Source organism: Bison bison, unplaced genomic scaffold (assembly GCF_000754665.1).
Source record: "Bison bison bison isolate TAMUID 2011002044 unplaced genomic scaffold, Bison_UMD1.0 scf7180017864251, whole genome shotgun sequence".
In the NCBI taxonomy this organism is placed as follows: domain Eukaryota; kingdom Metazoa; phylum Chordata; class Mammalia; order Artiodactyla; family Bovidae; genus Bison; species Bison bison.
In genome coordinates, this window is record NW_011494823.1 from 888,765 (window position 1) to 914,012 (window position 25,248).

Consider the following 25,248-nt stretch of genomic DNA (forward strand, 5'->3'; position numbering starts at 1 on the left):
GAAATTAAAAAATGCTTACTCCTTGTAAGGAAAGTTATGACCAACCTAGACAGCATATTCAAAAGCACAGACATTACTTTGCCAACAAAGGTTCATCTAGTCAAGGCTATGGTTTTTCCAGTGGTCATGTATGGATGTGAGAGTTGGACTGTGAAGAAGGCTGAGCGCCGAAGAATTGATGCTTTTGAACTGTGGTGCTGGAGAAAACTCTTGAGAGTCCCTTGGACTGCAAGGAGATCCAACCAGTCCATTCTGAAGGAGATCAGCCCTAGGATTTCTTTGGAAGGAATGATGCTAAAGCTGAAAACTCCAGTACTTTGGCCACCTCATGCGAACAGTTGACTCATTGGAAAAGACTGATGCTGGGAAGGACTGGGGGCAGGAGGAGAAGGGGACAAGAGAGGATGAGATGGCTGGATGGCATCACTGACTCGATGGACGTGAGTCTGGGTGAACTCTGGGAGTTGGTGATGGACAGGGAGGCCTGGCGTGCTGCGATTCATGGGGTCGCAAAGAGTCGGACACGACTGAGCGACTGATCTGATCTGATCTGAGTATGAAATGAGAATCACACGTGTAAGTATACCAAATGCCATTGAAGTCAATACAAGTGTATATTATGGTTAGTATTTGTAAACTACACCCACACTCTTAAGTTTCCTTGGACATTCAAGAAAGAAGAGAAGAAGCCTGGCTTTAAGAAAACCCAAAAGCAAAAGCAACAGAGGAGAATCCACTGAGAGCTGCTGATCTGATGACTTGTACTGCACATATTACTGGAATTCCAAATTTGAGGTCTCTTATATAATGTTTCTACACTTGGAGAACTGACAAATGTGCCTTGGTTTATCAGACTATGAGCAATTGAGGTTTCTGGGACAGTGGTTCTCAACATTTTTGCTCTCAAGATCCCTTTACTCTCTTAAAATTGAGGACCTCCAAAAGCTTTTGTTTAAATAGGTCCATATATAAATATTTACTATATTAAAAGTTAAAATTGAAAAAGCATTTAAATATTATTAATTCACTTTAATAAAATAAATCTATTATTTGTTAATATAAATAACACTTTTAATGAAAAACAAGCATAATTTCAAAGAAAGAAATTTAGTGAGATGAGTGACATCATGTTACATTTTTGCAAGTCTCTTGCAATGCCTGCCTTAACAGAAGACAGCTGCATTCTCATATATCCTTCTGCATTCATTTTGTTACCACATGTTGTTTCATGAGAAAATGTAATTTGGCGAGAAAGGAGAATTTTAACAGCCTTTTCCAGACAACTGTAGATATTCTTCTCTGATACTATCTCCATACTTAACAAGTAGTAGTTTTTTAAAGGTTAGGAAGGCAATGGCACCCCACTCCAGTATTCTTGCCTGGAAAATCCCATGGGCAGAGGAGCCTGGTAGGCTGCAGTCCATGGGGTCGCTAAGAGTCGGACACGGCTGAGCGACTTCACTTTCACTTTTCACTTTCATCCATTGGAGGAGGAAATGGCAACCCACTCCAGCGTTCTTGCCTGGAGATTCCCAGGGACGGTGGGGCCTGGTGGGCTGCCATCTATGGGGTCGCACAGAGTCAGACACGACTGAAGCGACTTAGCAGCAGCAGCAGCAGCAATATAGAATCTGAAGCCTTATCAATATACTTTTTGCATCTGTTAAATAAAATCCATTAGGCTTTTTGCACTGTGAAGAGATCTTCACCTGTCCATGACTTCAGAGCAACATACACTGGTCATTTTGAAAATACTGGCTCATTGAGTTATATAGATTTTCAAAGCTTATACGTTTATTATAAAATATTTCAAAATCTCATCCGTTAAGTATTGCTACCAACTTCACCAAAAACATCTTTAAGAAATGGGAAGCTGTCAATGTTATGGTGGCAAATGCAAGTTTCCCAACATACTATTTTCATTCAAAATCTTGAATTTCATCATCAGTTAATTTCCTTTGAAACGCTCACCTCATTCATTTTTGAAAACAATGTCTGCCAAATACCTAAGTCTGTACAGTTGGCTGTTTATTAGACAATCTTTCAAAATATTGCTCCATGAAAAAAATCAGCTAGTTTAGTTAGCAACTCAATTGTACAAGTGTTTTATGCCTATTTCCCTTTCTATCACACAGAATATTTTAAAAATATGTACTCAAGGGTCAACATTTAATACAATAAAACTTTTACTGCTTTATCAAGGACATTCTTGACATTACTTCTTCAACTATTCCTTCTTTATTTTGTATTGGCAATTTCTGTCTTCATTTGATCACTCACATTACCATATAAATATGCCTTGATATTTCCCATCTTAAAAAAAGAAAACACACCAAAAAGGTTCCACATCCCTCCAAAACCAAATTAAAAAAAAAGAAAATAAAAAAATCTCCCTTTAACATACAATCTTTTCCAATTATGAACCCATCTATCTCACTTCAAAAAAACACCTCAGAAGGGCTTTCTACAATCAGTGTCACTTCCTCACTTCCTATTCACTCTTCTACTCCTCTAATGAAAATGCTCTTGTCAATGACTTCTATGTTTCCAAGTCCACTGGATACTTCATCTCATAGGAGGATTTCATATAGATGATTACTCTTTCTTTCCAGAAATTCTCTTAGTTACCAAATTATTACTTTCTCCTGGTTTTCCCTCTATCCAACTGGCCATTCCTCTCAGTCTTTGCTGTTTCATCTTCCTCTAAACTTCTAAATCAGAATTCCCAGGGCTAAATCCCTCTGTACGCTTCTGTCTGTACCTGTCTCTCTCTTTGGAGCTAGCGCTGCACTCTCTTCCTGGTTGATCACACTGGTACCATGAATTTAGACATCACCTTTATATTGATGATGACCAAATCTGTACATCTAGTACTAATTCCCACCCTAAGTTCCAGACTCATATATCCTGTTGCTTACTTCAGGACTCTACTTGGCTTTCTAAAAGGCAACTCAAGTTAAACATTTCCAAAGTAGAACTTTTGGTTCTCCCAAACCCTGACTCCTGGACCCTTCTCCATCTCAATAAACAGCATTTTCATAGTCTAGCTGCTCACATACAAAACCTAGGAGTCATTCTCGATTACTCCTTTTCTCCAGTCTCCCACATTTAATCTATTAGTTCACCTCCCATAATATATTGGGATATATAGTATTATATTAGTTTCAGGTATATAACACAGTGATTCAGTATATGTATATATTGTGTAATGATCACAGCAATAAGTCAACATCCATCACCACACAGAGTAGCAAACTTTTTTTTTCCCTGTGGTGAAAATTATTAAGATATGCCCTCCCAACAACTTTCAAATATACAATATGGTATTAACTGTAGTCAACATGCTCTATTATACATTACATCCCCAGGACTGACTGACTTTATAACTGCAAGTTGGTAGCTTTTGACAACCTTCACCCAGTTCTGCCACCTCCTACCCTCACCTGTGACAACCACCACATAATATGTTCTTTTTATCTATGAATTTGGGCTTTTTTTGTTGTTGTTGTTAATTCAGATTTCATGTACAAGTGAGATCATATGCTATTTATTTCATTTAGCATAATACCCTCAAGGTCAGTCCCTGTTGTTGCAAATGGCAGGATTTCCTTCTTTTCATAGCTGAATAATATTCTAGTGTGTGTGTGTGAATGTGTGTACACATATCACATTTTATCCAGTCATCCACTGATGGACACAAGTAATTTCCATGTCTTATTTTAAATGGGCTCCCCTGGTGGCTCAGATGATAAAGAATCTGTCCACAATGCAGGAGACCCAGGTTTGATCCCTGTATTCGGAAGATACCCTGGAGAAGGGCATGGCAACCCATTCCAGTATTCTTGCCTGGAGAATCCCATGGGCAGAGGAGCTATTTTAAATAATGCTGCAGTAAACATGAGGGGGAATAGATTTTCAGGTTAGTGTTTTCATTTTCTTTGGACAAATACCCCAAAGTGGAAATGCTGGATCAAATGCTGCCCTTTTCACTGTGCAGGGTGATGACAAGGGTCACTTGGATAATTAATATATATATGTATATTATAGACTGTAAAGCTCTCCAAAAAATATTATAATTTTTGATTTACTACTCTGGGAACTAAAAGCAAACTACTGTGCTATACACAAATACTAATATAATCTCCTTATAAACTTACTGACAATTATGGCAGGAGCTGGTTTCTTAAACCATGTTAATTACACCGTACCTCAATTTTGCCAGGTCCATTTCTATAGTGTTACAGGCTGCCCAAGAGGGAAGACTATTTCCAACCAAAGGGGCTGGCACTTGAAAAATATTAGTAAATGGTGTTAAAAACAAGGCACTTTGCGTTATTCACTTTTAACACCAACCCTGCACACACACACCCCTTTAGACAGCAGTGACAGGAAGAGGGCAGGCAGGCCTTACCAACCCTCTCAGCTCTTCAAACAACACTTGAGGATTTCTACTTGAAGGCCTGTCTTTCTAAGCTTGGGCTTTCAAAACTTGGGCTGGAACGATCCCAAATACTGAAGTAACAAATATTACTATATTCTGTCATTTCCTCTACCAAAAAAAGTGATTTTACTACTACTTCTGGTTGTGATGAAAGGTCCTATTGACTATTCAAACCCTCAACCAAGTTATGGATGCAGTATTGAATGACTTCACTCCTTTTTCTCTGGCACTTTAACACGTGCCAGTGCTTTCATCCACCTCCACCAACGTGGCTTATAAATTACTGAGGTGGGGCCATTTTAATAGTATGATTTGCTCACATCTCTAGAGATGGGGTGTGAGTGAGACTGGCTGAGAAGACAAACTCCCCTTTGACAACATGTATTGGTGTATGTATGTGTGTGTGTGTATATATACATATAAAATTAACCTTCACAAGTTGGAAGTATCTTATTAATATAATACCTGGTTAGGAGCCATAATAATTATGGTTCTATGAATTCTTAAAAGCTGAAATGTAAGAAAGTGATGGTAGTAAGGCTAAAGACAAAATGGCGTTAACGTGAAAAAAGGTGAAGGTCACAAATTTGTTGAAAGTTTCTTTCTAAATGTTCAGAAGAGGCCTCATGAATGAACTATGAAACCTAAGAAAGTCTGTTTATAAGAAGTTTATTGTCGTCTCCTTTTAAAACTGCCTAACAGTGATGAAAAAACACTAGAGAGCAAGATACTTGCTCCCTATGGAATCAGAGTGGTTAACCCATTAAACACACACACAAATGTACTACTCTCTGAATCTCAGAGTATAAAGTTGTAGAAGATACAAAATTAGTAGAAATGATCCATTTTTTAAACAAAGAAATAAAACTAGCTCAGCATACTTGTGGCTTTAGTTCAGTTAAGGATAAAATTAGAAGTGCTCTAAAGTGAGGCCCAAACAGTGCTGGAGCAGAGTCTGATGAAGAGGGCTGGCTGTCCCCAGTTTTCCACTGCACCTAGTCAGCCTCCCTCTTGGTCTTGTTCTCAAAGGAGGCTGTTCTTAGCACCCCCTTTACACCTCACTTTGCCATTCCTATTGGACCTGAGAAGAATTAAGTGTGTGTGTGTGTGCATGCGTGCATGTGTGCGTGCACATGTGTGTGTTTGAAGCTGGGATTTATGAGGAAATCCAGGCATTTCAGCCCTAGCCTTAATTAGGAGTAGGTTTCACCTGGAAACTTCTAAAAGACTCTTGACTTAGGCCTTACACGTTTAAGGCAAAAAACAGAAAAGAGGGCAAAGAGAGAAGAACCTCTGAACTCAGATCAGAATTTAATTCTGCTAAATGAGGACAACCTTCCTGACATCCTGACTCCCAGACTCTGGACCCCAGTGTCCACATGCTCTTTTCCACCTTGGCTGACTTCACTGGAGGTGCTCTCTAATTTACTTAGATCTCTTCTCCCTTAATGCATCCTTAGTCTGGCCACTGCTTGACAGTTTTCATCTAAGCACTACCTTCTCTATGGTACGACAGCTGTCATTAGTCATGTGAGCTACACAGACTTGAAATTAAGGTCCTGTTTCTTAGACCAAGATATTCTTCTGCCAAAACCGGAGGGAGGGAAAGCTTCAGTTGTGGGAAGAATGGCACATGGAAAGATGAGTCATGGGCTAGAGGCTGTGAGCAAGGCTGCTTGCGTCTGGAATGAAGAACACGAGTTGGATGGCAGTAACAGTAAAAGCAGTGTGAGTGTGAGGTTATAAGCAAATGATTAATCGATGACTGAAAACTAGAAATCTGATTCAGTATTGGAAAAGTTAAGAGTCTAATAAAAACCAAATTAAAAAAAACAAACAACATTAAACTGAAGTTAGATGACAGGAAGAAAGGCAAAGGAGACACCATAGGGAAGAATAATTCTAGATCCACGAGAAATGAATATGGGAATCGTTCAGTGAGTCTTTAGAATCATATGGATAAAATGCAACTCAGCTCATAAAAACAAAAACATCATAAAACTTATTGCTTCTATATAAAAGAAAGGTCTGAGGATACAGCTGATAATGTCTTTAAATAACAGCCAAACAGTGGGATCTCTTCCATGTGACAGTCCAACTGGAAGGATGTCTGAATAAAAACAAGGCACCGAAGCTGATCTTACTCTACAATTAGAAAATTTATGGCATGTTACCTCTTGAAGTAGAGCCATGTGTGCTAAGGAAATGTGGTATATTTGTTTCAGGAAAATGCAAACGCAAGCATCTGATAGCCTTTCTATGGCATATGGAAAGATATTAAGTGAGATATGAATGGGTATGACATTGGAAGAGCCACAAAAACCCAAGATGGGCTGGAAGGACCATGTGCTTGGACTTTTCTTTGGGGCCTTGGATAACAGGTGAGGAGACTGTTAGGGACTTGCCAAAGTCACTAAACTTTTATTCCATAAACAACTCCCTATGCAAAATGAGTTCCTAGAAGTGGTCTAAGAGAAGAAAGTTATGTGAGAAGAAAGCTATTACCAGTCAAGCTGCAGAGGTAAGAGGTTATAAAGCCCACACATTCAATTACAACCTACTAGCAAGTAACAATTCAGTAAAAGGCTTCTGAGTGTAGCAAGAGGAATCCAATTTGTACCCACTGCTTCTCTGTAGTATTTATAATGGCACAGAAAAATACTGTGGCAAAAAAAGAACTGTGTATTATCATTGTAACTAGTTAAATAAAAGAGTACACTGTAGGAAGCAACCTAGATGTCCATCAGCAGATGAATGGATAAGAAAGCTGTGGTACATATACACAATGGAGTATTACTCAGCCATTAAAAAGAATACATTTGAATCAGTTCTAATGAGGTGGATGAAACTGGAACCTATTATACAGAGTGAAGTAAGCCAGAAAGAAAAACACCAACACAGTATGCTGCTGCTGCTGCTAAGTAACATCAGTCGTGTCCGACTCTGTGCGACTCCATAGATGGCAGCCCACCAGGCTCCTCTGTCCCTGGTATTCTCCAGGCAAAAACACTGGAGTGGGTTGCCATTTCCTTCTCCAATGCATGAAAGTGAAAAGTGAAAGTGAAGTCACTCAGTCGTGTCTGACTCTTAGTGACTCCATGGACTGTAGCCTACCAGGCTCCTCCATCCTTGGGATTTCCCAGGCAAGAGTGCTGAGGTAGGGTGCCATTGCCTTCTCCGCCAATACAGTATAGTAATGCATGTATATGGAATTTAGAAAGATGGTAATGATAACCCTGTATGCGAGACAGCAAAAGAGACACAGATGTATAGAACAGTCTTTTGGATTCTGTGGGAGAGGGAGAGGGTGGGATGATTTGGGAGAATGGCATTGAAACACGTATAATATCATATATGAAACGAATCGCCAGTCCAGGTTCGATGCAGGATACAGGATGCCTGGGGCTGGTGCACTAGGATGACCCAGAGGGATGGTATGGGGAGGGAGGTGGGCGGGGGGATCAGGATGGGGAACACATGTACACCTGTGGTGGATTCATGTTGATGTATGGCAAAACCAATACAATATTGTAAAGTAATTAGCCTCCAATTAAAATAAATAAATTTATATTAAAAAAAAATAAAAAAAGAGTACACTGTAGAACTTATTCATAAAGAGGGTTAGTAATCCAAGAAAGCAGGCTGCCATGTGCCAAGTAGGAGATGAGCACAGAAGGGTTACTTACCTGTGCTATATTTTTGTTCAGAAGATACACACCGTAATCAAACTGCAACTTCTCTCCTCCTTTTGGGTATAATGGAAACCTAAAAAAGGTAAAGCAGGGTCAGAAGTTTTCCAAAATTGGACTAAAGCAACTCCAGGTGGTTGACAAAGGTGGAAGCGTCTTGGATACAGCATAAATATCTGAAAATTTGGACTAAGCTACTTACACAGTCACTGCAACCTATTATCTTAATATCTTCATAACATTAGGCAGATCAGGATGATGGCAGTTTTGTTTCAAAGGAAGAACTGAGTAAGTCTCTTGCAACAAGGGACTAATAAATAAGATTGTGATCCACCAATCTCAAGGAGCTGAGGCCCCTATGTCTCATATTTATGTAGTATAAACTTACCACCCTAAGATTAAGATCCTAGAATTTTTTTCCTTTAACTCTTTGGATCTGACATCTCAACTTCTATTAAATTAAGAAAAAAAAAATCACACTTGAAAGCAATATATAAGCTTTCTGTTTCTTCTGAGGTGGTTAGTCAAATCAACAGCACCAGTGAGCAAAAATTCATCAAAAATTCATTTACACGTGTATGGAGTGCCATTTGGATGTTACTTCTTCAAGGCAATGTACTCATGCCATAGTGTTCTTCTAAAGCTTTCCATTTGAACCTGACTCACTGAGGCGACAAAGGCGTGAGATCTATAGATCGTTATATAGGTGAGGAGTTATTTTAGGGAGTAAGTTTCCTTCACTATTTTCCTTTTTCCACTCCTACAAATGAAGAAGAAAAGGTTAGCATGTATCTATGTTCTATCATATTTTTTCCTGATTCTCCAGACAAATCATACATTTTAACCTCTGCAATAGATTTCTTTATAGACAGATCAATCACAACTTAAATATGGTCAAGAAGAAACTTTACTGTCCTTGGTTTTGCAATACATGATTATTTTAATCTTACAGAAATAAATAAATTACTAGATAGTTTTAATTTCAATTGTGGTTTAACTGTCTGAGAAAAAGATACATTCCATAATGCTTGAAGGATATATTGTTTTCTAGGGAAAATAAAAGAAAGGAAACAGAATTTAAAGCCTTATATTAAATTCTCAAGTTGCTGATATCATAGTGTCCAAAAGGTAAATTCGCTGCACTATAAAATTATAGGCACTGGGGAGCGAGCCAGGTCATGAACTGTCTTTATGCTCTGCAGTGGAACACCAAATGCTTCATACACCCATCAAGAAGATGTAGCTTTGTATTTAATTGAAGCTATAAAAAAATAAAGTAGGACATATGGCTTGGCCCTAAATTGAAATGCATTCAAAATGATAGCAAAGCAAAGTCAGGATAAGCAAAGTGTAACACACCAGGCTTTTACAGGGTATCTGGGAATCATTCAAATTTGTATGGAATAGCTTGCAAAGAAACTACCTAATTGAAAGGATATACCAGCACAGGGGTATATTGAAGAAATCTACTAGAGTCTTCAAGCTCTATACTGTATAGCTGTTATTCTATAAATCACTACATGTAGACCATCTGCACAGCTCTCCAAACCCACAATATATCTCCACTTTCAAGTTATAAATGCAGAAACTGTTTCAAATGTTGGAAAATAAATTGAATTAAGCATACACTGAAAACCAAGCCTCTAAATCCTGAAAAATGGATGTTATAACATTGACATTATTACTTCATTGGGATTTCTTCATAGAAAGAGAGAGCCCCAAGGTGTGCATGTACCATTAAAACAAATCTAAAGAGTGAGTAGAGCCAAAGATTCAAATAGGGAAATTTTAAGACAGATCAACTATTAGGACAGAGTTCACATCTTATATTGCTTTCAAATTCTTAAAAGGTCATGTCATGTTGAACTACCACATAGTACATGGATTTATAGACCTACTAACAAGCAATCCAGGAAAATGAAATCCATCTAAAAGGGTAAAATCTATTACCATCAGGACATAAGATACAAATCAAAGGCATTTTAATTCAATATACATAGAGAATCTCACTAGCAAACTGCAGGTTTAGACAGGAATGTGGTCATTTAAGTACAACAAGAAAAATGCTCTTAGCACAAGTAGAACTCACTTAAGGGAATATTACATGAAATAACTAGAGGAACAACTATATATTTTCTATTATTATACCTTTACAAAAAAATGCAATTAAAATGAACAATATTAAATTCTTTTTCAATTTAAATTATATTGCCAAGTTGTATAAAAATTCACTGATTCTACATGGCAAAAATCAGTGAATCAGAAAGCAATGAATAGATTATCTGTGAAGATGGCTTAGCACTCTTTAGTACATAGTAATTTCAGTGTGAATGGAGAATTATGACATAAGTACCATAAAACTAATTTGCTTCCAGGCTGTATTAACAGAAACAGAGCAGATAACCAGGGGACATGCTAGTGTCAACCACTTTGTACTGGCTCAGACTATACTGACAGATTTATTTTCGGTTCTGGGAGTTAAAATTTCTTTTTACAAGTATACAGATAAATAACTGGGAACCTTTCTAAAAGGTTATGTTTCTTACAGGTTTTGTAATAATCTCATTTGACTATATAAAGCATGCAGTGAAGTAGGGTGGCCCAGTGATTTTGTTATTTAAAAAAAACTATCCTGCCTCAGTCACCTACTTAGTGGAAGAGATATGACCTCAGCATTGGGTCTTCAGTTATATATTCAGTAGTCTTTCTCTGGGTCCTTTAGAGAAGAATACCCAGGATGATTGGAAGAACAGGAGACATAGGAGTTTTGAGAGAAATGGTTGAAGGAACCAGTGGTGTTTAGCCTGGAGGACAGAAGTCTCATGGATGACAAATGAAGGACTTTCAGAGAGAATAGGGGTTGGTTTGTTCTCATGGCTTCAAGCAGGAAAATCCAAAGTAAATGGTTAAAAAGTTACAGGAAAATCGATGTCACCACAGAATTAGTTAAAACCTAAACCATCTTGAGTAGAGGCAGCAATTAGAGGCTGAGCAACAAATAATAATCATATGATGAGCTGCAGCGGCTCTGGTGGAAGTGGCCAGGGAGCCTGGTCCCTGCTGACTCCACGTTCCCCTTGTTGCTGCTGGAAGTGGCTCAGAACCACCCAATGTTGGTGGACCTCCAAAGTGGGGAGGTGTACAGTGGGCACCCGGTGAGCTGCAACAACTGGATGGACATCAACTTGCAGTGAGGTGATGTGCACGTCCAGGAACAGGGACAAATTATGGTGGGTGCCTGAGTGCTGTATCCACAGCAACACCATCAACTCCCTGATGAGATCATCGACATGGTCAAGGGGGAGGTGGTGCCAAGGGCTGTGGCAGCAGTGGCTTCAGCAGCAGAAGGGCCCTGGCAAGGGGGCCGCTGGGCGAGGCGGGATCCCAGGCACTGGCAGAGATCAGCCGGAAAAGCAGAGAGGCAGGCAAACAGTGAGCCAACTCTCTGTTCTCCAGAGACTGAGCCGCCATCACTGAGCTTCTGCTCCCACCCCCAAGGCTGCTTTTCTACTCTCCAGGTTATGAGTCTCTTTAGAACAAAAAGAGGCAGGTGTTGTGAGTGGACCCCCAACCTGTCATCTGTGATCTTCCCCCTCTTTTGTTAGCTAGGAGTTCTACAGTTGGGCTTCCCTTGTGGCTCACGTCCTCCTGCAATGCAGGAGACCTGGATTCAACCCCTGGGTTGGGAAGATCCCCTGGAGAAGGGAAGGGCTCCCCACTTCAGTATTCTGTCCTGAAGAATTACATGGACTGTATAGTCCTTGGGGTGTCAAAGAGTCAGACATGACTGAGTGACTTTTATTAAGCACAGAAATGTTATTCTGTGCTTCTGGTTTTGTGAAGTTATAGCCTAACTTGATTTCTGGAAGAATCTGTATTTCATGCATCTTTAAGGCCTCACTCTTGTTTTAAGGTCAGGCATTTTCCAAACAGGTTTGTTTTGTATTTTGTGGTATATGCCTGCGTGGTGAACAGCTGGGAGGTTTTTATTTTAAGCTGTTTGCATTGAGACTGACAGACCGGAGAATTTCTTGAACACAAACCCCAAAACTGCCTTTTCAAAATTAACCCAGGCAAACCTTTGCCTCAGAGGCTGCTGTGAGGGACGATATTGGGCCCTGTCCCTTTGCTTCCTCTCTCCTTCTGTGTAATAAAAATAAAAACAAAAACAAATACAGCTACAAAAAATACTAACTATGCATTCAGAGGCCTGGGGTGGCTGAATGGTGGCCGCCAAACATGTCCGTATCTGGAAACCCACAACCTGTGAATGCAACATTATTTGGAAAAAGGGTAAAAATCTTGGGATTAGACTATCTTTGATTATCCACTTGGGCCCTAAATCCAGTAACTGTCCTTCTAAGGGACATACAGAGGAGGGACATAGAGAAAAGGAGACGGTCATATGAAGATGGAGGCAGAGATGTGAGTTACACAGTTACAGGCCCAGGAATGCCTGGAGCCAGAAGCTGGAGAAGGCAAGGAAAGAGTCTCCCCTAGAGCTTTCTGTGCCCTGATTTCAGACTTCTGGCCTCCAGAACTATGAGAGAATAAATATCTGCTACTTTAAGTCACCAAGTCTGTGATAATTTGTTACAGCAGTCCTAGAAATTAACACAGGGGGGAATCAAACACTGGATGACCCACTGCACTTGATGAGATAAAATATCTCATTCATCTCCAAGATCCTGTAGTTCTGAATATGCCAAACTAAATATATTGACTATAACTTCACATTTCCTTCCAGAACTGAGAATATATTTCAAGAGTATAATGAAATAGGGTCATCATGATAGGCATCAGCTAAGCCTGCAAAGAAGACCTACTGAAGTGTCAGCAAATGAAATGTGAGAAAAACAGATTCCTATGTACGTGCTGAAAGTAGGAACATTTTTAAAATTTATATATACACATAAATTTTATATATGATATATATTCAAATTACTTTATGTGTACATGTATATTAAGAATATGCTGCACTCAATTTGGAAAAAATTATGAAATAAATTTATTTTGAATCTTTTTTTCTAAAAGATACAATTATATTAAGCCTTTTCCTCTCCTCCCCAAGCCAGACATTTCTAAAAAGGATTCCACATTGGTTATAGTTTCTCAGCTTCACCTTTGGAGTTCCACAGCCATGTCTGGCTCTTTGATGGCTCTGTTGAGGATGAAGATATGGCTATGGTTAATTCCAAACCTTTATTGTGCATATTAAGGTCACTTCTGCTCATTGTATGTATAGAAAATGTGACATGTCCTCAATATGTTCCAAGGCCAACAGTTTTCTTCAAACTCAACTTACTTTCTCCCATCTAGGTCAGTATCCCCCACAACTTTCTTCAGTTACTCAGGCATTTGATTTTTCTTCCTTTTTGCATTTTATGTATGCAGTTCAACAGGTCCACAAGTCATTTTCTTTGTGTGTGTGAAACAGTCTCATCTCTCTGTTCTCATCACCACTCTGGAAAGTTCTTAGTGGTTGTGTGCACTACAGGATGTTTAGCACCATTCCTGTCCTCTACTCACTGGATAAGGTATTATTATTTTCCTTAAGTAACTTTTTATCATGTCAGTGAGTAGCCCTGCTTCCTAATTCGTTATTGTTGTAAATGTCAACTCCTCTGCCTCTGTTTCAAGGCCTCAGTGATCTGACGTGTTGCAGGATTTATTTGCAACCTTATCCTGTTCAAGTGTGTCCCTCACAGTCTCATGAACACACCAAGCTCCTTTCTTTCTACCTTTGCTAACTTCCTGGAAATGCTCGTCTCTCTCTTTCCTTCCACCTGGCAGAGTAAAAGAGACTATTATATTTGGTCATGACTAATAAAAGGAAAACGTTTTTCTGCTGAGTTTTATCACTAAAGTTTTATGCATAACTCACTGCAAGTTGGTGATAATACAGAAGAACTGTAAGTTGGGCCAGAGGCACACAAGATGGAAAAGGGCTAGAGAAGGTGAGGGAAAAGGAAGAGGAGACAAAGTTAGCAAGGTGATGGGTCCAGATCAAACCAGGTCTCACAGGACAGAGTAAGGACTTTGGTTTTTACTCTGAATGAGAGGGGAAGCTCTGAAGGTTCTGAAAAGATGAGTTTCTCTCAGAGAAGTAAGTTCATTTGTACCCTTTTTTTTAGATTCGACATATAAGAAATATCATATGATATTTGTCTTTCTGTGTCTGACTTACTTCACTCAGTATGACAATCTCTAGATCCATCCATGTTGCTACAAATGGCATTATTTTCTTTTTTTATGGTTGAGTAATACTCCATTTTATATATGCACCACATCTTCTTTATCCATTCCTCTGCTGATGGACATTTAGGTTGCTTCCATGTCCTGGCTACTGTAAACAGTGCTGCAGTAAACATTGGGATACATGTGTCTTTTGGAATTATGATTTTCTCTAGGTACATGCCCAGGATGGACTGCTGGGTCCTGTGGTGATGGTTTTGGTTAGGGTTCCAGTAGTCAAGAGGAACATATATGAAAAGACTTGAGCCACAATTTGTGGGCAGAATGCAAGAACTTTGTGACTGATGGTTGTGACCGTGGTGAAGAGAGAGGGGTCAAAGATGACACTTTGGTTTCTCAGTAGAGTGACTTAGGCAGATAGTGGTGTCTATGAACTGAGACAGGGAAGGCTGAAGAGAAGCAGGTAATACATACTATTCATGTGTACAACATATATGATAAATTTTACATAAAATGTTATTATACATAAAATTATGAGAGAAATTTGGGGTAAAAATATCAATTCTCCTTTCAGTTGTGTGCTCAGTTGTGTCCACCTCTTTGCAACCACACGGACTGTAGCCCACCAGGCTTCTCTGTCCATGGGATTCTCCAGGCAAGAATACTAGAGTGGGTTGCCATGGCCTCCTCCATTAAAAAAAAAAAAAATCAATTAAAGAATTACAGAAAAACTTAAATGGAAGCTAAAGTCACAGGTATGAATGAGATGGCCTAAAGAAATCATGGAGAACAGGGTTGTTTCAGAGGCTTAAGAATATCAACAAGAGATGAAAAATAAAAAAGGGCCTGAGAAAGACTGCTCAGAAGGATTTTGGGGAAAACCAGGTATCTCACCAGAAAAGCACAGAAAAAGTGTTAATTTAAGAAGGAAGATATCATCAGTAGTCAAATGCTGCTGACGGTTCAAGCCAAACAGACATGAAAACACGTCTATTGGATGTAATTACATGAATTCACTGGTAGGTAGCTTTGGTAATATGGTAAAGACAAGTTTAAATGAAGCAGTGGGAGATGAAGAAAGACTGGTGTAAGCTCAGGGGTGATGAGGTGAGGAAATGGAGATGATGTAAAGTTTGGCACAAAGAGAGGAGAGCTCAGTAACTAGAATGACATGGTCAAGCATAGCAGGATGCCCTGAGAAGGTGAGAGGGGACGGGCTCTCCATCCTACAGGTGGGGAGGGCCCAGGAGGAGGATTTGCCCAGGATAGCAGGTGGGCCAACTCTTCCCTTACAATAGGAAGAATGAAAGAAAGTGATCACCAGAACGGCTAACGCATTCAACAATTTTCCACTGCACTCACACTGTGAGCCAGGTTGGTGATGACAATGGAGCTTCAAGTACAATGGAGCAACACAGACATTGCTCACATAACCGCACCACCAAAGAAGGAAAGGAATACTATTCTGGGAAAGAGGTGGACAAGGACTGAGAGAGTCAGGGAAGACTTCTGAGAGAAAGTGATGTTTTAGCTGAGACCTCAAAGATGAGTAGGAACTAAGGGAAAGAATGTTTAAAGGAAGCAGCATATACAAAGCAGCCACCGCAGGGGAACACGTGCTGCTACATGGAATTGAAAGAAGGCCAGTGCAGTTCATCTGAGGGGAGTTCTGGCAAGAGAGGAAGTTAAAGCTGGATAGGAAGGTGGATTATGCAAAGGTCTCAAGACCATGTCAGGTCACAGTCTGATTTTTTTTCCCCCTAAGAAAAATAAGAAACCATGGAAGGATTTCAAACAAAGGTGTAACCTGCTCACATTTTCATTTGATGTGTTCCTTCTTTAATCAACTGTTTCTCCTTGAACTTTACTGACAACGACGGATTAACATTTTGAAAAAAATATGCTGACTGCAAGTGGAGGATGGTTTGGAGAAGGTGAGAGACTCTCCTGTGGCAGTGACCTTGGTGAGAGATCATGGGCGCTTGGACGAATGTGGCAATGTTAGACATGGAAAAAAGGAGACTAATTTGGAAGATGTTTAAGAGATAAATCATAAAAATTTGGTTATGGTTTGGACGTGAAAGGTGATAAAGAGAGAGAGATCATAAATAACTCAATGTTTTGTTTTGCATGAAAGTTTGATCAAATGGAAGAACAAGTTGAACAAAGAAATGTAATAGAACTGCTGAGCACTAATGAGAGCCCAAGAAGTGGTCATTAATCTGGAGTTTATAATGAAACTCTTGTGTAACTCTCTACTCATCTGCTTGCATGCAGCAGGTAGAGAGAAAATGGACAGCAAGGCTATAAGAATGATAAGAAGTCACAGTGGGGCAAGACAAGGTTGTTACTAAAATAATGGGCCATGTAATGTAAACTGGTCATGAGAAACGCTGGGCTGGATGAAGCACAAGCTGGAATCAAGATTGCCAGGAGAAAGATCAATAACCTCAGATATGCAGATGATACCACCCTTATGGCAGAAAGTGAAGAAGAACTAAAGAGCCTCCTGATGAAAGTGAAAGAGGAGAGTGAAAAAGTTGGCCTAAAGCTCAACATTCAGAAAACTAAGATCATGGCATCTGGTCCCATCACTTCATGGCAAATACATGGGGAAACAGTGGAAACACTGTCAGACTTTATTTTGGGGGCTCCAAAATCACTGCAGATGGTGACCGCAGCCATGAAATTAAAAGACGCTTACTCCTTGGAAGGAAAGTTATGACCAACCTCAACAGCATATTCAAAAGCAGAGACATTATTTTGCCAACAAAGGTCCATCTAGTCAAGGCTATGGTTTTTCCAATGGTCATGTATAGATGAGAGAGTTGGACTGTGAAGAAAGCTGAGTGCCAAAGAATTGATGCTTTTGAACTGTGGTGTTTGAGAAGACTGTTGAGAGTCCCTTGGACTGCAAGGAGATCCAACCAGTCCATCCTAAAGGAGATCAGTCCTGAGTATTCATTGGAAGGACTGATGTTGAAGCTGAAACTCCAATACTTTGGCCACTTGATGCGACAAGCTGACTCATTTGAAAAGACCCTGATGCTGGGAAAGATTGAGGGCAGGAGGAGAAGGGAACAACAGAAGACAAGATGGTTGGATGGCATCACTGACTCAATGGACATGAGTTTGGGTAAACCCCGGGAGTTGGCGATGGACATGGAGGCCTGGGGTGCTATAGTCCATGGGGTTGCAAAGAGGCAGATGCGACTGAGAGACTGAACTGAACTGAATGTAACTGGATAAAGAGGACGTGTCTGAAGGTCACCAAGAAGAACAATGAACAGGAGGCTAACATACAGGCTGAACAAGCCAAGGCAGTCATCAGAGAGCAAGATGCTAGAATCAGATTCTGAATATGGACTGACAGAATGATGACCTGATTCAGAGTAGAACCATGGGAGTAAATAAAAACGATGGGACGCAAGAGGTTGCCGGTGCCAAAGATCAAGCAAATGAAAGGCCAAAGTGTTGGATGAATCATCTGTGTGTTAATGTCATCCATCATAACAAGCTTTTCAATACAAAGAAAAACTGTTTCTCTTTCCTATGTTATCTGTGTACTTTGTTTCTCTGTTGCCAAAACACATGATGAGTAATGGGGTTATAACAGAGACTGGCAGGGGAAAAGAGCATGTCTCAAAGGAATAGGTTTTTGTATGTTTGCTTTGCCAACCGGGTAAAGAGGTTAGAATCTAGAAAAAGCAGTGTGGAGCATGAAAACCCCAATCTCATCTCCTGAATCTGAATATACCTACTAGCATATAAGAAAATTAACAGCTACCAGTGGGTACCCATGGGGTCTTCAGAACATCAGATTCAGTTAGGGCAAGAGATAGGCAGAATTCCCTGAGAAGAGAGCCTAAAGACACAGGATTTTACAAATGCACTTTAGAGGAAGCAGCTGGGGGACTAGATGGCTGGCTCAGGGTCAACAAAGTAGAGGGCATTTTGAAGGAAATGGAGACGATTACAAAAGGTTTACAAGTATTTTGATGGAAGGTTGAGGTATTCCCATTTGGTAGCTTCTATTTTCTTTATAAAGTCGGAAATGAGATGCTTTATCAAGAATGAAAGGGAAAACTGCAGATGGGTAAACACAAGAAGAGGCTTGAGACAGTCAGATAGAAAAACCAGATATCTAGGATGTATCAGTCCAACTGAAATAGACGACTCTGAATTTACAGTGCTCCAATCTTTCCAACTGTTTGATTTCTTTTTCCTGTAGGTAAGTGGGTTAAGGATGATGGAGTAAGAATATTTAGGATACTGAAAAGAGACAAACTATAAGCCTGAAGCTACTAGGTTAACGACAGTGGCCTAACAAGGGCAGGATGATGGAGGCAGTCTATAAGAAGGTGCATAAATCTCAATAGGCTTTTAAAATGACAATAGATTAAAAACAACAAATTAATGCCAGTGATAAAATAATCCTCCGGAGGCGGGGTGGGGGGGGCGGGCGGGCGGAATCTTTTGTTGGTCTAAGTTCTAAATAACTGCTGAAGTGACTGTTTGATTTCAATATAAATGCAATCTTCAAATTAGGATGTCTTCATTATGCATACGCTAATATTAAACTTTATATCAACATGAAAGTTAATCTGAAGGACTACTTCCAAGCTTTCTCTGGACACAGTCTGTGTCCCCAGACTGTCTGGTATTACATATTCCCATGCTTAAACAGTAGCTTCAAAATAAACAATGATATAGCAATGTGCAATTTTCTTAGTTCTGAACTATTTTTTTTCCTGGTGTAGTTATATAAGGTTCAGTTCAGTTCACAGTTCAGTCGCTCAGTCGTGTCCAACTCGAAGGTTATCCAGATACAAAAACATTTACAATCAGCCTTGAACAAGGTACAGTAAAACACAAACCTTTAAAATTGCTCCCTAAAGATGGGTACACAGAAATCGTGTTCAAAAGAAAAAGTAAATACATATATATATGTATTTTTTTTTCAATAAAAGAAAATTTTCTGCTTTTCTTTTTTGGCTATTATCATCTGTGTCATTTCATGGTTGTTACCGAAAATAATTTTATCATATAGAGAAAAGGGTATTGAAAATGATCCATCCTGGGCCTTCCCTGATGGTCCAGTAGTTAAGACTTCTCCTTCCAACTCAAGTAGTGCCGGTTCAGTCCCTGGTCAGGGAGCTTAGACTCCACGTGCCTCCAGCCAAAAAACCAAAACCAAAACAGAAGCAATATTGCAACAAATTCAGTAAAGATTTAAAAAATGGTCCACATTAAAAAAAAAAAAAAGACCCACTCTAAATGTCAAAACGTGAGGTATATGCAACTGAGAAGTGGTTCTGACATTACCTTCTCTACACTCGGAGACATGGGAGGTAGAAGAAACAGCCTCCTCTTGAAGACTCCAGGGTGATACTTTCAGAGGAGAAACAGTGATTTAACTTATATCAAGAAGTTTTATACTACTGTTATATAGTAAAGAGGTTGAAAACTTGTATATATAATAATCACTGAAGAGCGATATCAGAAAACACAGCAAAGATCTCAGAGGGAAGTGAGAAGAGGGATAATAGATTGGACAGAGGGTAACAAAAGTTAAGTCCTCATAAAAGAGTAAGAAGAGGAGTGATCTTCCCCTCTCCTCCTTTGGGGAAAGACAAGAAGAATAGAATATATAATAGGAAATCACATATAACTGTGAAAAACTAAATTAAATTTGATATAATAGGTAGTAAAATGCCATCACAAGTTTTTAAAAGAAAAATCATGTAATGAAAAGATTTACATCAGATTATTCTCTTTGCCAATATTAAATATAGTTCTTTAGACAGAGCTGTACTAAAAAAGAGAAGGGAATTTCAGGGAAATAGAATTCCAAATAATTTCAGTAAGAAGGTTAAAAATAATCCCCATTTTTTAAAACTTGGTAAGTTGCACGGTTGTGGAAATTGTTAAAGAATTCAATATCAATTTCCTTGTAGAAACTTTCCAGTTTTTCCACACCCTTTTAGTAACTGTTGAAAAATAGTCTATAAGCAAATTTCAATGAACAGAGCAAAATTAAAAGATGGAAAGCATGTCTATTTTAATAGCTATTTTTATAAAATAAAAATTCTGCCAAGTAAATCAAAATCACATTCCACAGCATTAACAGCCAATCTGCATCTGCCCAGGTTTAACAGCACCTGTTTCCCACAAAATTTGTAAAGGTTTTTTTTTTTTAATCCTACAATTAAGCATGCAAGGTGCATAAACCTACCGTACTTGGAAATGCCAAGATGTTTCCATATGGAAAATGAATTTGGAAGAAAAATCACTCTCCATTTTAAATTTCTAAAGACAACTTCACAATGTGTGCATATAATATAGGTTTGCTTAAATGTATCAGTGCAACTAATGGTATATGCTACGTAAGCCACTTAGGTGCTCAACTTTACATCAAAATTATTTAATTATAACACCTATTTCTGGGAGGTGAAGAAAAGTAGAAGGGGGATTTAGGTGTAAGAAGTTAAGGCTTTAAAGTCAGAAAGGCATAGGCTCAGCCCCCAGCTCTGTGACTTACTTGTGTGAACTTGTGCATACTACTCAACATGTTTTTAAATCTCTAAAATAGGTTTAAAATACCAATCTTTCAGGACTGCTATGAGAATTAAACTAAACAAAAAATCTAAGACCTGGCATGATTACCAGGATTCAGCAGGCATTCAATTATTATTACTAGGCTTTGCCTCCTCAGTATTTGTCCTTAAGTGCACAAGATACTATATTTTATTCATTTCTGAATATTTGTTATTCAATTTGTTCTCTTCTAAAATCACAAAGCATTCTTATTCCCCCAGTACTTTCAACCATACATATAACAAATTTGTCTTATTTCCTCTATTAAAATGTAAGCTCCTTGAGTACATGGATGTTAAGCTCGGAGTCTTAGCTACAGAAGGTACTCAACAAATATCTGCAAATAAATGAATACATCAAATAAATTCAAGCATTAAGTACAGACTAACAAATATCTGTGACATATAGTCCAGTAAATTTTCCAAAAGGTAAGATTTTAAAATTCAGAAATATTTTTGTCATTCACTGTTTTTCTTAATTTTAATATACCTAGACATCCGCCTCCTATTTTTAGAAAGTGCCCTGAGTTTTGTTCAAAAGAAAAATCCCTTGGTGGGGAGGAAATTTCAAGTTACAGAATGAGGTTTGCTGTGCATTAACAGGAGGCAATGAACTCAGCACTAGTGAAAGAGCCAATGAGCACTGCCAAAACAACAGCAATGCTGATGCTGGATTTTATTAACTGAATATCTGTTATGCAGTAGGTACTGCACTTAGCAGACATTATCCATACAACACCAGCACTTGTCCTATCGGCACTGTTTCTTAGGTGCCCAAGGTCACACGGTCTTTCCTAACACCCAACTACAACCACAGATCTTACTCTCCTCGACCTCACTTCTCTGCCCCAAGCTGGGATTAGTTATTTCTCTCTCCTGTAGAACCCCGCACACTCACCAACATAGCACCTTCGACTTTGTATTGTAACTGTGGGTTTATTCCTCTGTATCTTCCACTAGAATGAAAACTGTGAGCCTAAGTCACCTTAATACTGCATCCTAGCTCTTAGAACATAATGTCTGGAACACTTCTACTTGTTTAATGTAGGCAGGAGTGAATGAACGGATGAAATGGTGGAGGCAGAATTACAACTGGTACCTGACTCCGAATAATTTTTTTCTTTTCTTAAATTTTTGGCCATGCTGTGTGACACGTGGGATCTTAGTTCCCTGACCAAGGACTGAACCTGCACCCGCTACATGGGAAGCATGCGGTCTTCAGCCCTGACTGCCAGGGACACCCTGACTCCTAACTTTAGATTTAATTCTATACCCTGGTCCCCACCAATGCCCCACCTAATAATAATCCCATTGTGTAAATTTGTATTATTTTGTAAACTTGACTTATTCAAGATTTTTATAAAAATTTGTGGGATTTCTTCAACTCCCAAATTAGATGTTAATGAAACAAATTATTACCAAATATACCAACTGATTTGATAAGCTGGCACCATGAAAACAAGCAAATCTAGTTATTTCATATGAGAACATTCTGGGTTTAGTAAGTCAAAAAGGCAGATATGTTGACACCAATAACCATAGATCTTATTACAGTCCAAAACACAACTTCTAAAATCCTAGTAACAATATTACATACATTTATTATTTTGGAGACTTATATAAAGCAAAGTAGATAAAAGGCTTGGAAATAAATCCATGAATTTTTGAAATATCCACTTGATTTCACTAAACTGATTTTTCAATAACTGTGTGCATAAATCTGTTAACTACATAAGTTTAAAGGTTAATTTAAGATGACTTATTAGAAAGCCTAAAAACGTCTTGCCTGCTTTCTAGATGTCAAAGCTCAAAATTACATACATAAGTTAGCTAGTCAGTTTCCTAGAATGAATATGCTGTCTACAAATTCCATATACTCAGTATGTTTGAGAAAGACGTATCTCTTGTGTTTTTTTTGCAATTATAAAATTGCAAAAGGAATCACCTCAACTCATCATCTTACCCAATTTCAACACACAGAAAGACAATTTAGGGGCCCCTAAAGTCATTCTGTTTAAGTATGGATTTCACAGGAGGAGGGAACTTGAAGGATCATTGATCTGGGAGCAACCAATGCTAACATCTAGGTTGTCATAATCAATCTGCTTTAATTATCAACAAGGTTTTCCCATTTCTGACCAGTCATTTGGAGCTGACCTCTGACAAGTACTTACAAGTCATCGAAATCTCATTTTATTTTATTGCCTCATATTTGTTATTGGGCTAATCTTTACCTGTTCTACATCACACAACAGCTTAAATATTTGAATGGCCCAGCAATAAATTTCCATGGTCCCCCTGGGTCAGTCAGATGTTAGCTGTTAAGTAAAGCTAAAAGGATCTATGCTTCATAAATTTCCTTCAGGGTCCACATTTGCTCTTACAGGCTAGGCTTTCAAGCCCAAACATCTTTATAGCTTTGTGCAGTGATTTATTAACTCCTCCTTGTTTTTATCCAAAAAGATCAATCACATATGTATCAATAAGCTGGTGTGCTGGTGACTGCTTTTTATTGTACATATAACCACCTGCCTTTAATACAAACTCGAGTCTAAAGCTTTTGTAAGCGCTTGCTGGATTTTAACAACCTTCACCTGTTTCTAATTTGGTACAAAACATATGGTTTAGCTCTGCTATTTCATTCTAGGCCAGCTTTTCCTCTTATGGACCCAACAATATAAAAGAAAACAAATCCAGAGCACAAAAACAGAAATTTGGAGGATGTTACATACACACACACACACCCCCCACACTTACTTGCCCCATTACTTCTGAATAGCACTTTTGACAAATAACAGGAATGAATTATTTTACAGATACGAAATTATTACATTTCTTTTGCAAATAATTAGATGTGTTCCACATTACTCTTGAGGTTTCTAAGAATTATGTTCAAACTGCGAAAATGGTTGTCTAGCTGGCACCAGCCATATCTAGCTGCTGTGTGGTTAGGGAAGACAGTATCCTATCTTTTTATTAAGGAATCTACACCTGGCTAAGTGAAACCAAATTTCCCTTTTTCTCTCCTTATCCCTCTCTAAATGAGACCAAAAGTTTAAGAGGCAGGGTGCCGGCAGCTCTCTCAGAGAACCACCACCTAACCCAGCATGGTAAAGTCAATACTAAAATTCAGCGTGTCTGGGTGACAGGGTATGGAGGAGTAAATCCTCAGGAAAAAATGACTAATAGAAATGACTAGGAAAGGCAAAGAAGTCAACACAGCCTCCCACGGCTCTACCAGACTTTTCCATACAGTTACATTTGCAGTCATGGTGGGACCTGACAACACTGGCCACAGGTGGCATTTAATCTCCCATTCATATTCCTCTCATCCTTTGAGGCCCACCGCAAATACTCAATCCACTGAAGCCTCCCCCAGGTCCCAGGTCAGAATGGATGGTGCTTTAAGATATATCCATATTTACCCTTCATTTGGAAGCATGTACTCAACGTATAGCTTTGCTTTACAATCATGTATTTACATGTCTCTCTCTTGTACAATATATTACATAACAGGCACTGAATAAATGCTCGTTGAATTGCATTAAGTTGGTTTACAAATAAAACAGGTTTTGTATAAATAAAGCATACTTAAAATTTTATATTTATTTATTAAAATAATACATGTACAGGGTTTAAAATGTCAATTGCTCTACAAAACCTGATGACAAACATATTAGTTTATATGTTTACTAGGTAATACCTTATCTCTACCTCAACTCCTAAACCCAATGCTTTAAGCTGCTTTTAAAAACTTTACCCTACACGTAGAACCCTCTTACACTGTTGGTGGGAATGCAAGCTAGTACAGCCACTATGGAGAACAGTGTGGAGATTCCTTAAAAAACTGGAAATAGAACTGCCTTATGACCCAGCAATCCCACTGCTGGGCATACACACTGAGGAAACCAGAAATGAAAGAGACACGTGTATCCCAATGTTCATCGCAGCACTGTTTATAATAGCCAGGACATGGAAGCAACCTAGATGTCCATCAGCAGATGAATGGATAAGAAAGCTGTGGTACATATACACAATGGAGCATTACTCAGCCATTAAAAAGAATACATTTGAATCAGTTCTAATGAGGTGGATGAAACTGGAGCCTATTATACAGAGTGAAGTAAGCCAGAAAGAAAAACACCAATACAGTATACTGACGTATATATGTGGAATTTAGAAAGACAGTAACAATAACCCTGTACACGAGACAGCAAAAGAGACACTTTGTATAGAACAGTCTTTTGGACTCTGTGGGAGAGGGAGAGGGTGGGATGATTTGGGAGAATGGCATTGAAATATGTATAATATCATATATGAAATGAGT

General features: G+C 38.8%; 1 protein-coding gene across 1 annotated transcript in view; it reads right to left on the reverse strand.

The window, feature by feature from the left end:
- UVRAG (UV radiation resistance associated) overlaps positions 1-25,248 on the reverse strand; it is a 334,304-nt gene that overhangs the window by 73,319 nt on the left and 235,737 nt on the right. Inside the window, exon 14 of the mRNA XM_010847555.1 lies at positions 8,128-8,206. Coding sequence (XP_010845857.1) covers positions 8,128-8,206 — 79 coding nt within the window. The remainder of the gene's footprint in view (positions 1-8,127; positions 8,207-25,248) is intronic.